At 34.4% G+C, this 18,720-nt stretch overlaps 2 protein-coding genes across 4 annotated transcripts in view; one reads left to right on the top strand and one right to left on the bottom strand.

Moving 5' to 3' along the window:
• Dsb (scavenger receptor class B member debris buster) overlaps positions 1-18,720 on the top strand; it is a 62,583-nt gene that overhangs the window by 16,426 nt on the left and 27,437 nt on the right. Inside the window, exons 1-2 of one of the 3 annotated variants that reach the window (XM_076807207.1) lie at positions 13,055-13,168; positions 13,518-14,269. In XM_076807207.1, the coding sequence (XP_076663322.1) occupies positions 14,089-14,269 (181 nt within the window). In that variant the 5' untranslated portion in view covers positions 13,055-13,168; positions 13,518-14,088. Of the gene's footprint in view, positions 1-13,054; positions 13,169-13,517; positions 14,270-18,720 lie in introns of those variants that run through there. The other 2 variants (XM_076807208.1, XM_076807205.1) reach the window with 2 other exon arrangements.
• LOC143366286 (annexin B9) overlaps positions 1-18,720 on the bottom strand; it is a 171,661-nt gene that overhangs the window by 151,204 nt on the left and 1,737 nt on the right. The window lies entirely within an intron of this gene.

The following is an 18,720-nucleotide window of genomic DNA, read 5'->3' as shown; positions in this document are numbered from 1 at the left end:
ATGGCTACTTAGTACTTGGTATTTTGTGAAATGTTACTGTTGATATTTTATTAATATTTCTGCTTAGTTTTGATAGATGAATATATTAAAATGCACTGTTTCGATGATTTGCGTCTTCTTACTGTTCTCATCGTTTACATTTTGTCCGAAAGAAACATTCAGGTTTTCTCAAAAGATTTTGATTTACAAGCAAGCATGAATCATTTCGAGCTGAATGGTTGCGAAAAGAATAATAGAGGTCGACCGCTTCAAACGACGTTTATTTCTTTTGGTAATTATTTACAAAAGTGCAGTCTTCTCCGATTTCGATAACCTTGAAATATGTTCTCAAGGTTAATATTCTGAACGTCTTTTTCCTATACCTGCAACCGTCGCTGGGGTTTAGTTTTCGAGATATTTGCAACAACAAAAAATGTGATGAGTAGTTGGGTTTGGGTTAGATGGTTTGGCGGACCCCCGCCGATGTTAAGATAAGAAAGTGTGTAAATCTCCGAAATGTTGGCGGCTCACCTCACAGGGGGCCGCTAAACCATCTAACCCAAATCAACTACCCATCACAGTTTTTTTTTGCCAATATTTCGAAAACTAAAGCCGAGCAACATGCACAGGAAAGTTGTTCAGAATAATGCCCCCGACAACATACTCCCAAGATCATCGAAATTGGCGAGAACTACCCTCTTGTAAATAATTACCTTTATTTTATTTTTGTTGGTCTTTCAAAATTATGATGCTAAACATTGAAAGTACTTTACGCTACAATTGTAACAGTAGGTGTAGGCAGAACTTACTACGTTGGAATGTGTTGCACAAGATCATGGTTATTGCCAAATTTTCAGAAACCGTTTACGCTCCAGATACGTAAAAAATGACAGAAATCAGGCGCAGCCATGCATTACAGCTTTCTCTGAATTGTTGGATACGATCAGAGTGAAATAATATTGATGTCACACATTGTGCCGAATAATTGAAGTGGGCTTGAGTTGAGTTATGCCCATTCAATGCAGAAATTGTAGGCATGCATTATTGCACAATTATTCGAGATCTTTATCCAACTACGATTCCGATATTTCATGAAATTATTCTTACGTAATGAGAATATTGAGCCACTTGTAAGAGTTTTGCAGTAAGAATTTCCTACAAATTCTATTCTACTATTATATTATTATGTACTATACATACATGGCACACTCATTCCCTTCTTCGATAAGTAATTTTTCTTTCCGAGAAGACAAATAAAGGGACAATACAATATTGTTTTATTTTCTTTGCATTTGTTTAAATGCTCCATTATACTAACAATAAAAGTTCACTTTCCTTATTCATTTTCTTTCTTTTCTTTTCCCTTTCCTAAGAATATATCCCAATTCAGCATTATCATACCTCGTGTCAAATCACTGTACCTTAACGCGCTTTTACTTACCTATAGAGTCTGAAATATAGCGACTCGACCAACTCTCCTGCCCGACCGATTCACCCGGCTTTACTCTATGTATACATTAATATGTACGCGCATACTTCACTGCAATCGGTATTTGTAGCAGCCACGTATATGTCATTAAACTTTTCTGAAGGCCTTGAAGCAATGCAACGTAACTCTTCCCTAATTCATCGAGTCTTGTAAAGCATTCAGCGCAATTGCGACCTGCTGTTTGGTATAACGTGTATGTTTTCGTCGAAAACAGAATTGGGTATTATGTAAACAAAGAATAATTTAAATAAAAATACCAACAACAGATACTTCATCTTTTTCATTATTAAAACGTTCGAATAGGTAATTCTAGTTATTTTTATTTCGTGAGTAACGGATGAATTGATTCAGCCGCTGACGATCTGTCTTGTGAATGAAAATACTTCTCTTTGTTTGTGGAATCCTTTGTCATCACTCTCGAATAAGGTTTTTTATCTTTGTTTGTATCTTGTTGGGATGCTGGCTCTGGAAGCGATAATATATACCTCTGAATTATTCATAGGCAGAGATATATGAGACAAGTTTTTTACTGCCCGGTCTTAATTATTTTCTTTCTCCGCTCAGAATTCGAAAACATGTTCGCTCTACAAATCTGTCGAAAGACAATGTTTAGAGCCACCCAAATATTGAATAGTTTCATAAAACAAATCAGATGCAATTATAATTTTTTTTCTCAGTATTTTACCATTTCTTTTTTAACAATAAAAGTGCCCACATACTCTTCTAGAGGAAGTCAGAAACTCTTATAAAATAAATTCAGTAGTCCGTGGTATTATGTATTTTATCGCGAAACGAGTGAACCATATCATACATGCAATAACTTGAGAAAAAAATTGATTAATTTAAAGATGTTGATTTGCTACGTTCAAATTAGACAACAAATTTTGAAACTTAGTTTTCTGCGCTTCGTCTTACTGAAACAATATCACAATGGATGCAAAATAAATGTTGAGACCTTGATTCAAAAACTAGAAACTACAAGCGTTAAATTGCTGTTTATAAATATTTTTTGCGACCAATTTTCGCGGAGGTACAGATATTTCAAATTGATGAAAATTTTCAGAAAATTATAGTAAGCCTTTAATGTTGTCCAGCAGCGTAGAATAACATGGTTTGCCCATGATGATCACGTAATACAGTGACGTGTGCATCTAGATTGCATCTGATTTATGCGTAAGTCATGGCAATTAGTTGTAATGATCGCGCGTGCCTAATACTGCAACATAATTCAAATTTCCTAATAATATGATTGATGGTAACAAACATTGGGCATTTATCATAGAAGCTTTGTTTTATCTAATTCACATCATACACTACACACTTTAATAACGAATTTGAGGTGTCTGTAATAAAATAAGTCCATAATAAATGGGTAGGGGAGAAGGTGTAAATTTGAACCAGGGTTGTAATACGGACCAAGTGCTTGTTTCTCCGGTAAGTGTTGGGCTATGTCGGGAATTTAAATGAACCCAACAATTAGTGTCTTCTAACACCACCGGGCGGAACTGGTGTGACTGGCATGTTTACTTTAGCTAAAAAGTGAAAGTGTTGGTCTAAAAAGTTTTTCGTAGTAAGAATAATTAATTTTTTTCTCACGCTAATTTACGAATGTAGTATGCTAGTTATAGAGGCATAATTAGTCATAAGGTGGAGCTACAAAATGCTTTGTTTAGTTATTGGGAAATACCTTTCCTACGGCGAGATTTATAGGTTTTTTTTAAAGAAGGCCGGAGATGGCAACATGGACCGCGGTGATAAATTTCACTAATTTACCATATTTTTTTTTAATGAAGTTCAAATTTTGATGACTGTTTCTCTATTTTCATTTGTTTTTGCCCAACTAAATTTTGAAATTTGACATGTAATTACTAAACACGGACAAAATTTGTTTTAATATTAAAATACAATATCTGTGTAAAATGACTATGTGTTACGTGTTTTTTTACCTTTTCAGCTCTGGGCCATATTACCACCCGTATTTTGATTTTACGTATCGCGTAAATTATTTTGCGCATTTCGGTAGAAATATGAAGAGATCACAGCTAAGTAGTATACGTATAGTCGTGGCACCAAAAAATACCGCCACTTTGGCGTTTCGTGTGAAGAAAATTGTGCTAATAAAGAAAGCATTTCTGAAAGTCAAGTGCCATTCATTGCTTGAAGGAACCCAGGAAACCCGTTACACTTTGACACTAGATTTCTGAAACTGTACGGATTCATGTCGTATTATTTCCTTGTGAAATTATTTTGTAACGCAAATAAGAAGGCAGAATGTCTATTAGTATAATGTTGATGTAGTGGTAACGGTGATTCTTGAAGAACTTAAAGATCACCCATGTTTTGCTCGGTGTTTACACATTTATGCATCCTCAGGGACACACAGGATTGATATTTGCTGTTCCACATGCAGCAGAAATGATGTTTACGTGAAACGAATGGACTACTTAATAACGTTTTTCGTATGCACTTAACGCGCATCACCTTTTGCATCATTAACTGTCGTGGCGTAGGTACTGGTGTACAATAATTTCAAGAACCACGTCCATAGATGAGACAGAAACACTTTCTAGATCAGCTGGAGTTCATAAAAATGTTGTAATTTTTAGCAAATGTATTCTCACAGAATTTAACAGAACATATATTGAGATTATGCTGCTCTCAATAAAAATGGATAAAATTTACGTACGAAGACAGTTGCGAATGTGTTTTACATTGGTGCACGTGTCTTGAACTTTAATGCATGTACACGGAAGAAAGTAGAGGAAGAATGTTCTATATAGGGTCTCGTTAAATGCACATTGCACTCTTGCACGAAATGGAGGAAATAATGAAAACATGAGCAATTTTATAAAGGAGTCACTTTCTTCACATTTCGTATCCTTATAGTCTAAGAGCATTTTGGATAATTCCTAAACTGATGGGCAAAGGAGAACATGCATACCTACTATATGAAGAGCAGCGGTTTTAGTTCGAAATATCTCTTGCAACAAAAATATTCACATTGGTTGAGATACGAGTTATTAGTTGTATTTATTTATTTACATTTTTAGAGACAAAAGAGAAAGAAAATCACTGATGTTTTTAAAATGGAAAGTGGCGTATACTATATTTACCCAAGTGGTTTGTAGTAATATGAATCACATTTGTCTGCCGTTTGTACCTGAAGCTTAATATGTGCTAAAAGGTGACGTTTCTTTTAAGAGAATAGTTCCTCAGTGTTAGCAACAATGTAACGTTTAATTTGTTAGTATTCGAAAGAAAATTATGCCGTGTTATAAAGCATTACGTATAGGTTTTCCCATGACGAGGATATTAAAATTAACAGTTTTCCCCGCTTGGTGGGCGATGTAAATGGTACAAAACGGCAGTTTTGTGTGCTCAGGTAATTAGCTTATTAGTGCTAAAATTTCAATAAATGTATTCCTGGGTAAAAAGCTTATGGTGCTGTGTACAGTAAAAATTGTATGAATGATATAACCAGGCACTGTATCGTATTTTTAGATCAGGTACTAATTAGTAAAAATTAAAAAAATTACAACAGAAAATTTTACTCCCCTTTCAGCCGAAATTCCACTCATCAAGTCCACAGAAAATGACGAACATGTTTTTCAAAGCTTGCTGTCATAAGAATTCTGTCGTTATACGGATATTTTTAATGAAAATTCAAGAAAATGATAGAGTATAGTGGATGCTATTAGCCTTGGACGTCAACATTTTTAGTAGCCAAAACAATTTGTCATCCAAAAAGAAAACTTTTGCACAAATTATTTTGATATTGATGAACTTGATTGATGGTGAGTGTTAACACTCAATAAACTTAATATGCAACGCATGTACATATGTAGTTTAAACACTTGCATCGAAGGTAATGTTAAATCATTTTTGAATACCATTTTTTGGATTTAGAAAATGGTTTGTAAAAAATAAACTTAAAATGCAGAAAAAAATAGCCTTGATAATAATTCATACGATGTACATAATCCACGCATTGTGATGCATAATTAATTGTGGATGTGGTGAATCGAGTGCTTAATGTCACTAATAATGGGTACATCAATTATACTTCAAGTACACGCGAAGTTATTTGAATTGTAAAGTGTACCGATGCACAAACGTTCCAATAATATAGTTTAAAATTAAAATAAAGTTAGGAGTAGCAATGTAGGATACGAGGCACGCGTAGAAATAAAGTATTTTTGAATTTCCGTTAAAGACGGTTCTTATAAACTTCAAGGTAAATTCCACTTTTTAATTTACTAGATCGAATATGACGAATTTACTGATAGTAAGATGCAAAGCAACATCTGTTTTTTTTAGGTATCTCCAAAATAATTAACACTTACTCATTTATTTATAGGGGCAAGCTTTATAATAACCCCAGTAAACACAAAAATAGTACGATTAATTTATGTTATTGTTTACTACAGTTGTTTTTGTTACAAACTGTGGCGATGCGGTCACCATATCCACCTGGTTGTAGAATGAAAATTATTTAATGACCGTGGACGTGATTAATACGGTACAAACAAGAATCACAGTACGATAAAAACCTTCGATAAATGTGCAGATTTTATCAACTGGCACTGACTTCGTATAAAAAAAAAATTATTTACCGCGTGAATATTAATATATCTTCCACCGTGATGATTGTAGTACTTCCAGTTTAGTAAGTTTCACTGGATTAATACGTAGTATTTAATCGCAAGTCATCAAAATCGGTTAACGTTGCTCCGAGCTACAAACGTTTAAACATCGCAGAATAAGGTCGAGAATCGCGAAATTTCCCGAAATCAGCATATGCATATTATTCAAAATGTTATAATGAAGCTAACTCATTGCTGGAGAAAGTGTGAAAAGTTTTGATTATAATTATGAAAATGAGTGGGAGCTGGTAAACAATCTGAAGTTCAATTGAAAACGAATATTTCGTATGTGGCAAACCGATGTTTATTTCAGATTCCTCAGACGTATGTAGGTACATGCATAATTCACTTGCGTCATAATTTTGTTACACAAGTATTATGCTAGCTAAAGAGCGTAGTAAAACTAAGTTAAGTAATAATCCAGCGAAACCATTATTTTCTCGTAATTACTAGCTGCATAAAAGAGTTAAGGTTATCGTCCAGTAAGGATCATTCTCGTCTAATGATCGTATTTGCAATTCGACGTTTATTTCTTTCTTGTGGATGTTTAATGTCACATCAATTGGTTACAGTGCTTATCAACAACATAATATAATTTGGTCAGTTTTATGATAGATTTTGCTTAAAGCTGCTTATTATCTTCGTTTCATTAAAGAATCTCAACATAGAGGAGATAGTTTATAGGGAAATTTGAAATTATTCTCTAAATTCAGTGTTAGCTTACTTTTCTAACGGGTGGTAAAAAATTTCGGATAATTAAGGGTTATATCCTTAATAGGTGTTGCTGTTTTCCTGTTTTATGTTCTGTTCTGCTTCTTTGTTTCTAATATTGGTTCTATATGTAAAATACGCAATAAAAAGAAAATGTTTTAAGTAAATATATATTTAATTGCAAAACTTAAAAAGTCATTCCAATAGTTACTTCGAGTTTATAATTCTTTCCAGATTTGTCACACGCGAATGCAAAAGAGTTAACATATGATGTTATAGTATAATCTATGCAGTAAATCAGATATGATAGAATTCTGCAGAAGGTATTAAAATATTTAGTATTTGATCAATTTTACTGACTATAATAAACTATTTAGCTTCAAACTAACTTATTAGCAAGACTCGTTATAATTATAAAGAAATATAGATTTTTTTATTGATAATAAAAAATGTTTCCTACAAAATTATGTGCTTATTTGTTAGGTGGTACTTGTTAAAAATATTATTATCAGTTTTCTCATTATAGAAATTATTTACTTACTACACTTGTGTTAAATGAACTTGAAACCCTTTGCTTCTTAAAAAGAATAAAAATAATAGGAATACCTACATCAAAGAGTTTAATGCTCGCAACAGCAATGCCGTTATATTAATGCAAAAGTTTACCACAACGTGGTAAGTAGGTATATGTATTATACGTAATTTATTTAAAGTACATTCATCTCGAAAGAATCTTAATGCTTTATAGTAGGATTTACGTTCCGCAAAAAGATTGAAATCATAACAGGGACACCATACTTTGTATTCTGTATGCACGATTATTTATAATTAAATGAACCAAAAATTAAAAAAAAAACAATCCTGAACTCTGCGTGACGTTCCATAAACTACCTACGTGAAACGATAGAACATTTATATAGCATTGTTGAAATCAATACTTGTGTGATAATATGTGCATCATAAGAATCAATTATTAACTATGTTGCAGGTAACAAATTTCGTTAAAGTAACAGATTTAATTTTTTTTAAATATTTTTAAAATTTTTGACGCCTTATGTAATATAATGTGATGTTGTATTATAGTGAGAGAAATGTGTGTGGCTACTTTCTCAGATGCGGAACTATGTAGGACGTGAGTAAATACTAAGTACTTGTGCTAATAAGTAGTGAAAGTGTGAGTGCTACCAGTTTTCGTAGTTTGTTTGTTTTTCATAGCGAATTCTCTGTCGAATATCATTTCACTCAACCTATAACGTCGCTGTGGACGAAACTATTTGGCTTTAAGTAACTTTCATGCGCTATAAAAAAATGATTTTCACTTTTCACGACTATGTCCTATTGCCGAATATTCTTTCTTGTTTCTGAACTCGTTTTTATACTTTATACTTTCGTGATACTCGGTGAAATATTTCGAACGGTACGGAATATTTTAAGAAATATTTTTCTGTACATGTATATATGCACAGGAAAATATATATAGGTATATACAGAAAAATATTTCTTAAAACATTCCATACCGTTCGAAATAATTCACCTACTCGACGCAGTCGGACTGCTCGAAGGCTCGAACAACATTCGAGGCGCTCGGATTTTCCGAGCCACCCGATACAATTCGGGCTAACCCCTTCTTCCGAGCCGCCCGAAACAATTCCGGCTACCCGGTTCTCCCGAGCCGCCCGAAACGATTCGGACTACCCAGATTTTTCGAGCCGCCCGGATTTTACGGCTCGGCTCGAAAACCGAGTCCCGGCTCGGTCCCAATTATAAGCTGCTCGAATATTCGAGTACCCGAACAGTCTAGAAGGTTCCCATTTTCCACTTCCTAACTAAGCAAAAAATGGTAGTGGAAATGACTTTGTATCAACCTATCCGGGGTAAAATTATCAACTCATACACTTATGAATTTTTTTAAACAAATCTTTATTTAATTCCAATGCAAACGATGCGGAAATTGTGTGTTAATTTTGGGAACTTATATAAGAGAGGAAAAGCTAGCTTACAAGCCGTAAAACAAAGATTTCAATCTCAAAAGTGAAACCGTTATTGATAGTCTCAATTGTCTGATTCAAAGTAATATATAGTTTCCTTAATCTTCTATACCTATAGCACACAAATTCATTTCGAAACTTGAAAATAATCGAAATTTATTGATGCAGAAATTTCTTTCAAGAAATTTGTGAGTCAAAATGTTGATATTCTGTAACGAGAACTATACACTGAGGAACACATTTTTTCAAACAGGTATGCTACGTTTCCTAAAGTTTTGAGTTATTACGCGATCAATGCTTCACTGTTTAGTTGCACCTTATCTCTGATATTTTATGTATAAATCTACTTTTTCTGTTTCGAATTAATTAATATACCCTAGTTTGCCAAAAAGGCGGGTCTTACATAATCTGGGACTGATTTCACAATATATCATACTTCCTGTAATCAAATTATGCACAAGGGCAATGGTTTTAACTAGGGCTCGAATAGGTTTCGAAAATAACTGTTTCAAACTGTTATATAAAGGTTCTGACTGAAAGAGTTATGAAGAACCTTTATTCGGAATAACCGTTATAAAGAACCTAAAGACTATATAAGTATAAGTTACGGTTCCTATATAGCTCTATAACTTTTATTTTTTAGGTTCTATATAAGTTACAAAGCGGTTATAGAACCGATTCTTGTAAGGATTGTACAGAATTTTACAGTAAATGAAATCACAACATATTACAACTATAGATTACTCTGTGTAACCAAATTGTTGAAAAATTATTATAAATAAGTAAGCAAATATATATTATGTACACATTTGTACATATGTATACAAGTGATCCTTGCCTACCGCCGAGTGTATACATATACATATACATACATAATCTTATTAATAGTAACTATTAAGTTGTGTGCTCTATAAGCGACAGGTTCGCGTATTCTCAACATTTTTACAATGTAATTTAAATATGTATTTCAAAGTCTTTTGTAAATCATGATGATAAATTAAAAAAAAAAATGTAACAAATACTGTTACGTATTTCTATTATTTTTACAAACAGGGTTTATTGAATTTATAATATTGTAAGAAATGGCCGCTGGACGCTTATTGGATAATCCTTGATCCCTGCAATCGCGTATGCGATGCAGAATCGATACCCCCAAAGGCAGTTATATAATATAAAGGACAGACAACTTTCTTTCTCAGAACGAAAGTTATACGGATGCAGCAGTACCATAGTTCATAAGTGATTACGTGGCTGCATATCTTTAACGCATTGCGGTTTACACTTGAATGATCAATTAGTGGATACTAAGCATAGTGCTTTATGCCTTATAAATGCAAAATGCCTAGCAGTCACAGAAAAATTTCAGTCCAGTTAGTAGTATGCACGTACATACTACATACTGCTGATGTAATCGAAAACGAAGAGCGTTTCGAATTGTTTACTCTGAACCTTCGTTACCTTCTTTTGTCTTTTAATCTCATTAAGGGGGATTGCGCCTTGTTGGGCCGAAAAAAAGTTATTCTTTGTGAATTTTTTGTACAAAAACGGCGCGACAAATTAATTTGAGGTTTGGCAGGCTGTGTTGTTGCATCGTGAACTATTGTTCTGAATTTTTGTGTGGCAGTGAAAAGAAAAACATGGCAGATACAGAGAGAGCGTTGAAAAATAATCGGGTGGCCTTGGCGTTGACGAAAAATACTGTAATGGTTATCCGAAACACAAAAAGAGATTCTTAAACTATACGAATGTGTATATGAATGTTGTCCTATTTTATTTAAAAAAGTTTTCCCGATTTTAAGGCAAAACCTTTCTCAGACTCTATTAGAACGCTTCATGTTTTTCAAAAGGCTGCCATTTTAACATTTTTTTATATTTCTTAATGCATCTACTACCACCCATAGCCACATTCATGTAGTTTAAGAATCTCTTCTCCTTTTTGTGTTTCGGATAACTCTTGCAGCACTTTTCGTCAACGCCAGGGCCACCCGATTATTTTTCAGGGAATGTCACAAAACAGCTTTATCGAGAAAAATAAGTTTCAATACTTTAGTCCACTGGTAAATAAACAAGGATCCATGAATTTATCTGCATTCTTCGTAACATGAAGCTTATACCCCACTTAGGTATCAGACAAAAATAAGTAAGAAAATAATAATTGTCTTGCATTATTATAATACTATTTCAAGTTTGGAGAGGACAGCATACTGAAGCAAAATAAGAAATTTCCACTGCTATAATTATCAAAACAAGGAAAGCTACTTTAGAAAAGCTACTTTTACATTTTATTGTCAGATATTCTGCTTCTCATTTAGTTGGTATGCACGAGACAACGTCTCATAAAATCGCTGAACCTTAGGATCGTTAAATTTTTTTTAAGACAATACGATCTTCACATATTGTTTTGAAAATATGCAGCAGTTCTTTGTATGCTCTATTGGGAAGTTCAAACTCTCTTTGTTTCTGTTACCGTCTCGTCTTCTTTTTTAATGGTGACGAGGGTATTCGACCAACAACCGTTGTAGATGGTTCGATAAAAATATCACATAATATTCGCAGTTCCTTCGCATACTGAATGGGGGAATGTGTATCTTTTGACAATTTTTTTTTCGTAAGACAGATCTCCGTTCCCTTACCTTCATTTCTTGTTGTACCTTAACGACAGAAGCTTATGTTTACGCAAAGAGTGGAGACATTCCGTATTCTTTCCCAATGCAGAGTGGACATCTCCTGTTTTTAACCAGTATGCCAAATCTTTAACGTTTTCTTACGGGGACATTTGAACTTTATAATCCTTTAGCAAGTAAAGATTCTGAAAGGACATTTTGTTAGCTTTCTAAAACACTCATGAAATTTTGTTTACGATCATGAGTTCGCATGTTACAGGTGTTCAAAGTGAAAAGTACTTATTGTATCATGCAACGAAACTCAAAAAACGAAATTAAGGAGAAATGTTTGGTCTATAAGAGCTCTTCGTTGGATTTACGAGAAAACAATTTTTTTGGCTCGTACATACGTTCAAACTAGAAAAAATTTTCTGAGACTTCGTTTCCTGCGCTTCATTTTGATAAAAGAGTACCATAGTGGATGAAAAGAAATTGGAGTCCTTGATTCACAAACTAGAAACTTCAAGCGTTAAAATGCGTTTTTTTTAATATTTTTTGCGACCATTTTTCCTAGAGATACAGCCGCTGCATCGTTTAAACTTACAAAATCGCAAACCTTTTTATTTGGGTATAATATTTTGGCTACCCACTGTAAGTCAAGTATATATACTGAAAGATTAACTTCATAGAGTATATCTAGTAATGGATAGTGCAATTAGAAAGTTAGTAATTGAACTGGAAAATTAAGTAGAACACATAAAAAGAATGTGTTATACGAGGCTTCGTTTCTTCTTGAGAAAAATTGCAGCAATTTTCACTAAAATGAAACTTTCTTGAGAAAAAAAACGTTATTCAACAATTTCGAATTATTGTCACGCAAGGATTGATTTTATCGGCGGTAGTGCGATATTTAATATTGCATTCTGCCAATGCATTGTTTATATTTGAACACATGTAATGCTTTGTGTACATCGCCATCCATGGTATTACGTTTACATAAATAATTGTGAAACTGAGAATGCGATAAAATGGTTGTTCCAATTTCGCTGAGGTATGCAGTCAACGTGATCACAATGGCAAAACTTGAGGTCCTGAAATCATTTACATTTTAGGATTGTAGTAATTTATTCTTGAAGTGAAGCATCGGCGAACATTTTAGAAATGTATCGAATGGTCAAAAGTGCGTCGCGTTTTCATAATTACAAGGTTACCATAGTTATTGGTGGTGTAAGATGTTACCACTGTTTCGTTTTCTAGGGAAACAAAGTTTAACACGACACAATATAACATTTGGCATTAGAATTCATCTAGCATGCCGTTTTTTGTGTTCTCATTATTGTTAGAAGCTACGTTAGAAATGCTCACTTTGAGATTTCCGTGCTTAATAGAGGCTATTCTTTTCCGGAGTGATGGGTGTGTTTTATAGGGAGAACACTTAATTTCTTACGTCACTTAATAACAAGATTATTATTGTATTGTGAAACTTAATTTTTATATAATGAATAGACTTCGAACTGGCACTGTTTTCAGTAGAAAACATTTCCATTATGATGACGTTAGAACGCCATTTATCTTAACTAGCTATACGTTTACATGCGCATGAATGATAGTTATTAGTCAGGAAAGCAAGACGCTACAATTAATTAGTAAAGTCAACTTGAGACACCTGTCCAGTTGACCAGAGACATTCGATCAGTCATTACATTTTGATCTGTGCTAGGTGCCAACTCCAGAAGTTTTCTACTCGCTTTAACGGTAACTACTTTAACGTAGCCCCAGGTGCATATGCACGAGATAAATCTTCAAAACCAATTCATTTCAAGCTAAAATTCAGACGAAAAGAATATTATTGTGCGATTTTGATTCATTCTTTTATTGAGGGATTGCCGTCTTTTCGATAGAGTTACGAAGTTTAGAACTCAATATTAAGAGTTATTCCCTGGTTGCTAAGAAGCGTTACTTTTTTTTATAAAATAATAATTGATTGGCAAGGAAGATTCAATAAAGAAGACAATGTACTTCATCAGTTTGAAACACTGCGCATTCGAACCACTTCGAGACCACAACCCTCTTTAAATAGTATCCATTTGCTTGTATGTTTCAGGACAGAATAGTTCAAGGATCTGTACTCAGCTAACGAGGTCGGAACCGAAGCCCCGAAGCAATTTTGAACAGCGATTAAGCGAGGAGCAACCAGTACTTGAGTGAAGACTATATCGAAAGTGCAATTTGATTAAACTAATTAGCCAGAAGAGAGGGGAATAAGAAAAAGTCAGGGTGGAACAGCCGAGATCACAGGGAAATATAGAAAACGAAATGTCTGCTAACTGTGTTTTAAGGGCAGGCCGCATGTACCCCTGGGAACGATGTTTGGAGAAGTGACGTGAGCCAATACTTTCCAAACGTAACACATCGTAGATTAGCTGTGACGAGATTTCTACGGCGTAACGACAAACAGAGCACAAAATCGCCAATTAACTTAATTATCGCAACTCAATAGTGGAGCAAAGAGGAAAGAATTATTCGTGTTATCAGCCTCGTGATCCTGAGATATTGCGGCACCAAACGACTTCAAGGAGGAGTACGGTTATGAGCCAGTCTGCCAGTGATAAAGCTTGAAGAAGAGTAGACATCTGTGTGGTTTTTAAAAGTCTTCAGTTGCTCAAGAGCTCAAGATGAAGTTGATAGGGTCTTTGTTCGGGATCAGATCGCCCAAGACGATGGGCAAGCAGTACATGAAAGTGGGCAGGAACGCTTTATTCGGTCTAAGGACAGATCAATGTGACAGTGTGTGTACAGAAAAGGTGCCCGAACCACTATCTCTCCTCATTTCCAAGAACGGGAGGCTTAAACACGGTAAGTTGCGCCCTGATGATACACACCGAATGCATGATTCCATTATACTATGCTGAAATGCCGTTCAGAGACTTTAACGCGTGGCTTGTATTGCGAAAGTACTGTGATTACAATTTCGCAAAGCGAAACACTACGGTCGAGGTATCGTATCTCTGTTTGAATGTCAGTAATATGCAATAACATTCAACGCTGCGCTGAAGATGAAATTGAAATGATTTCAGGGTGGTGGATAATGATTTAAAGGAAAATCGGAATTCAATGTTATATTTTCTATCGAAAATTGCATACTATCTAGACTTTAGAGATAGTAGGTACGAAGTAGCTTATCTCACGAAGTATTAATATTTTCGTACGCATACCGCCGAAGAAACTCAATCTAAAAAAGGACTACGTGTAGAGATGCATCGTACAGCTCTTGAAAAAATATGGTCATAAAAAGATACAAATTATTGAACATTGCAATATTTCTCCGTATTCGTTTTCTCTAGTATCACGTTAAAAAGAGTTGCAGCTTGATATATTTTCCGGAATCACCCTGTGTACCCCTGGCTAGAAATAATTTATACTTAATTGGTTTACATTAGAGAAACTCATTTCAAGGATTATAAACAATATAATGACACACTCTACACACTGTAAAATAAAGTTTATTTCACTTTCTTCAAATGAAGTATTCTCAACTTTTATACTTCAAAGTGCTGTCTTTTTGCAGAACTTAAAGAGGTACTATACAAGAACAACATAATCAGAATAGGTAAAAGATTTATAAGCGATTGAGCAATACTAATAATAATAATTATACACGCTTCTACAAAGTATAATTATTATTATACACGCTTCTATAAAGTATTACTATTATTATTATACACGCTTCTATAAAGTATAATTATTATTATACACGCTTCTATAAAGTATAATTATTATTATACACGCTTCTATAAAGTATAATTATTATTATACACGCTTCTATAAAGTATTATAAAATTAATACGGAGAAATATTGCAATGTTCAAAAGCTGCACCATTTTTTACCATAAAATTTCCATTCAATTTAATTAAAAAATATATATATTTCACATAGTTAAACGTGTAAAAAATTTTGGTCATTAACAGTGTTTGAAGAAATAGTTCTTTAACGTCCTCACTTCCTTCTAAAATGTCTAATGGCATCAGTTTCCTCCTTCCTACCTTGAAATCAGGAAGAAATTCTTCACTCTGTTAGAGAAACTTGAATTATCATAAGTAGATCTCGTTTTCTCACCGCAACGAATGCACCTGTTACCTGGTTTCTGCTTACGAACTGATTCAACGAACAAGCTTGATCGACCATACGTAACATTTTTTCAATGAACTTGAAATCGACCTTTCACGCACACTCAGCCTTTTTACTCCGCGCAATCATCACTCTAATGTCCCTAATAATTACCAACACGTATAATTCGTAACTTATCCGAAACATAAAAGAGCGATGATGAAAGTAACCAAGGAATCCCGCATTCTTCAAAATTCACAATGGCTAAAAATTCCATAGAAAACACCCTAATTTAACAACGAGTTAAATTACATTAAAATATGAACCGAAGCGTATAATAACGCACCATTATCGACAAGTGCCGAATTATATTATTCCTTCGACGTTTCTATTTCCTTTTTATCATTCGACTTTATTTAAGCTACCCATTCATTGAAAGTAGCTATTCCCGAGAGTTTCTCTCGGTTCGATTGAACAGCCTGAAGAGAACGGAACCAGTATCTATTAGTACCTGTGGCATCGTATTCAGCTAGAGACGGCGATCCTACTTGTAAAGTGTGCTGGCGATAGCCGACCATAATCCAGCCGATGCGGTACGAGCGATAGTAGGGCAATCGACCACCATCACCTGTTTCACTAACCCACTGCACCCCGACCTCCGTTATTACACGTTGTCAATATAATATTGTCCGATCGACAGCCATCGTCCATTGCTCTCCGTGAGAATATTAAGGAGAAATGCCACCGCCGATTTCTAGAAACCTCACTTGACAGCAGCTGCTGACAAGGGTTCTTTCTTGCTGGTACGAATTAGCGCTTTCCTGCTGGAGCAATCTCTCCATAGAGGCGTCCTTCTTCGAAGACGGACATTGAAGTTCGATTATCCGTTTCAAGGTTGTGAAAGTGGTGGATTCGTTGATTGAAATATTATGATTCTTCATTTTAGTTCTTGGAATTTTATTAACGCCAATTGAAATATCAATGCGTGATTCGTGTAAAGGAACAAGATGTTGGAGTAGGTACTGGGAGAGCTTTAAATAAAGTGTATGCGTTCATGGACGCTTTCTTAAACGAGATTGTATTTAATGAAACCGATTGGAAAGAAATCGGATGCAGAAGTGTGACGGTATGACGTTAAACTTTTCACGATCGGAAAGGAAATGCCACCTTTTCCGTTTCCAAGAGCAACCGTATAATGGCGTAGAAGAATGCGGGTCTCGATTGCACGCTTGTCCGAATGCCTGCTTGTTTTTGTGGCGCGATCTTAGTGGCCGATCCACGAGCTGGTGGTTGGAGTGAGTTGATTTTGCGAAACAGTGTCTTCGTGGATATTCTTCAGTAGACGGGCTGAATATATGAGGGATTTGGGAAATCAACCGGTCTAATATTTTTATTTTCTTTAAGAAGCAATACTAATGATGAGGAACAAGTGTAGCTTATTCGTGATTGGTACTGCTCGAATCGGTGTAATTTCCCAGTGGTGCATTCTCAATGCGTTCGAACAACAAGCAACTACCGTATTAGAACCAATTGCGGCGAGCAATTTTCTGTACAATTTGTTTCGTTAAATCCTTTCTCATTATTTTTCTTCGTAATAATTTCTTGTGGCAGCTTACAAGTGCAGTAGAAAAATACAGTATGGCATTACATGTTTATCAATGTTATTTTATTGTATGTTAATATAAGTTCACCTTCCTCTGTGCATCATAAATAAATTACACACAGAATTTGCAATGGTTCGATTATACATATAAATAAATCAGTGCTTTCAATACAGCTGATTGTGAGTTCATGCATTTCGTGTTACCATTTATTGTCTTGTTGGTAATAATTGATCTATTTGACTTGTTTTTTATTAAATTTTTTATCATTGTCAGCAGCCTGTATAGTTCAAAATCGAGAATATTGCTCACCTGTGCTTGATGCAAAGTAAACTAAGTAGTAAATAGGAATTTCTAGGAGATAAGTCTGGGAAACCAGTGGGCCTGATACGGCCAATGGTCCACGTCCACTGGAGATGTATAAAGAGAAAACGCGATTGAGATCTATGAAGTCATACTTGTGACTCGTGACTTTTCCTGGATGGTCAAAGCCGCGTGCGCCTTCGAAGTTGCCACCTTGAAAATTATTCAGATGCGAGAAGCCATTTCTTCTGTTTATTGTCTTAATAGCCTTTAAAAGTAATTGAGAATATTTTAATAGTTTTCAATGAAATTTTATTTTCCATAAGGAGTTATTTAATTCCATTTGGAATGCTTTAGTGACAACGGTGTACAAGTTTTTTTGGCGTTGTTATATATTACAACGTTAAATCCACTATATAGCAACAGTTTTCTCAGTGAAATAAATATTACGTTATGAGAGGAACAGTGATATGTAGAGGTACTGGGTATAGAGGTACTGGGAAAACTTATAATTTTGAGTATAATAATATTCCGATTCATGTTGCTTTAATAGTGTAGAATTCTTTTAAGGGGGAATCCTATTCTTTAGACTAAGAACATAGCAAAATTTAAGATTTTTTTTAAAGAAACTAGCGTTTCGATTCGTCTGAAATTTGGACAATATTTCGACGCATCTTTAAGGAAGCTGCAGTTTTTTTTTTATTAATTCTTAACCATAAATATAGTAGTTATGCATGATCGACTATCACGCCGTGCAAAATTCGCCATGGTGTGCATGGTATTTATCTACCAGGTAATCTGAAACAGAAAAATGCAACGGCGTTTTATTTTATACATGTGTAGCTTAAAATTGATGAACCAGCAAAAAACAAAAATAATTATTGAGCAGTATGGAGAGTTTTCAAACTGAAAGGTTTGAACTTTTAATTTTTGCAATCCGATTTTGCGCCAATTTTCTTATGTAACAAAAGAAGTATAGAACTTAGCGGTATTCTGGTTCATCAAATTGAAGCTACATATATGCAAAGTAAAACGCCGTTTCATTTTTCTGTTTCAGTTTACCTGGAAGGTAAATATCATGCACACCAGCGGGCGACGAGTTTTGTGCGGCGTGACGCAATAACTCCTATATTTATCATTAAAAATGAATAATAAAAAAACTGCAACTTCTTCCAGGAAGCATCAAAACATGATCCAAATTTCAGATGAATCCAAATGCTAGTTTCTTAAAAAAAAATTCCTAAATTTTCCTATGTTGTTAGTCCATAAAATAGGATTCTTCCCTTAATTTTAAA

Source organism: Andrena cerasifolii, chromosome 2, assembly GCF_050908995.1.
Source record: "Andrena cerasifolii isolate SP2316 chromosome 2, iyAndCera1_principal, whole genome shotgun sequence".
Taxonomy (NCBI): domain Eukaryota; kingdom Metazoa; phylum Arthropoda; class Insecta; order Hymenoptera; family Andrenidae; genus Andrena; species Andrena cerasifolii.
This window is presented reverse-complemented; position numbering and strand designations above follow the sequence as displayed.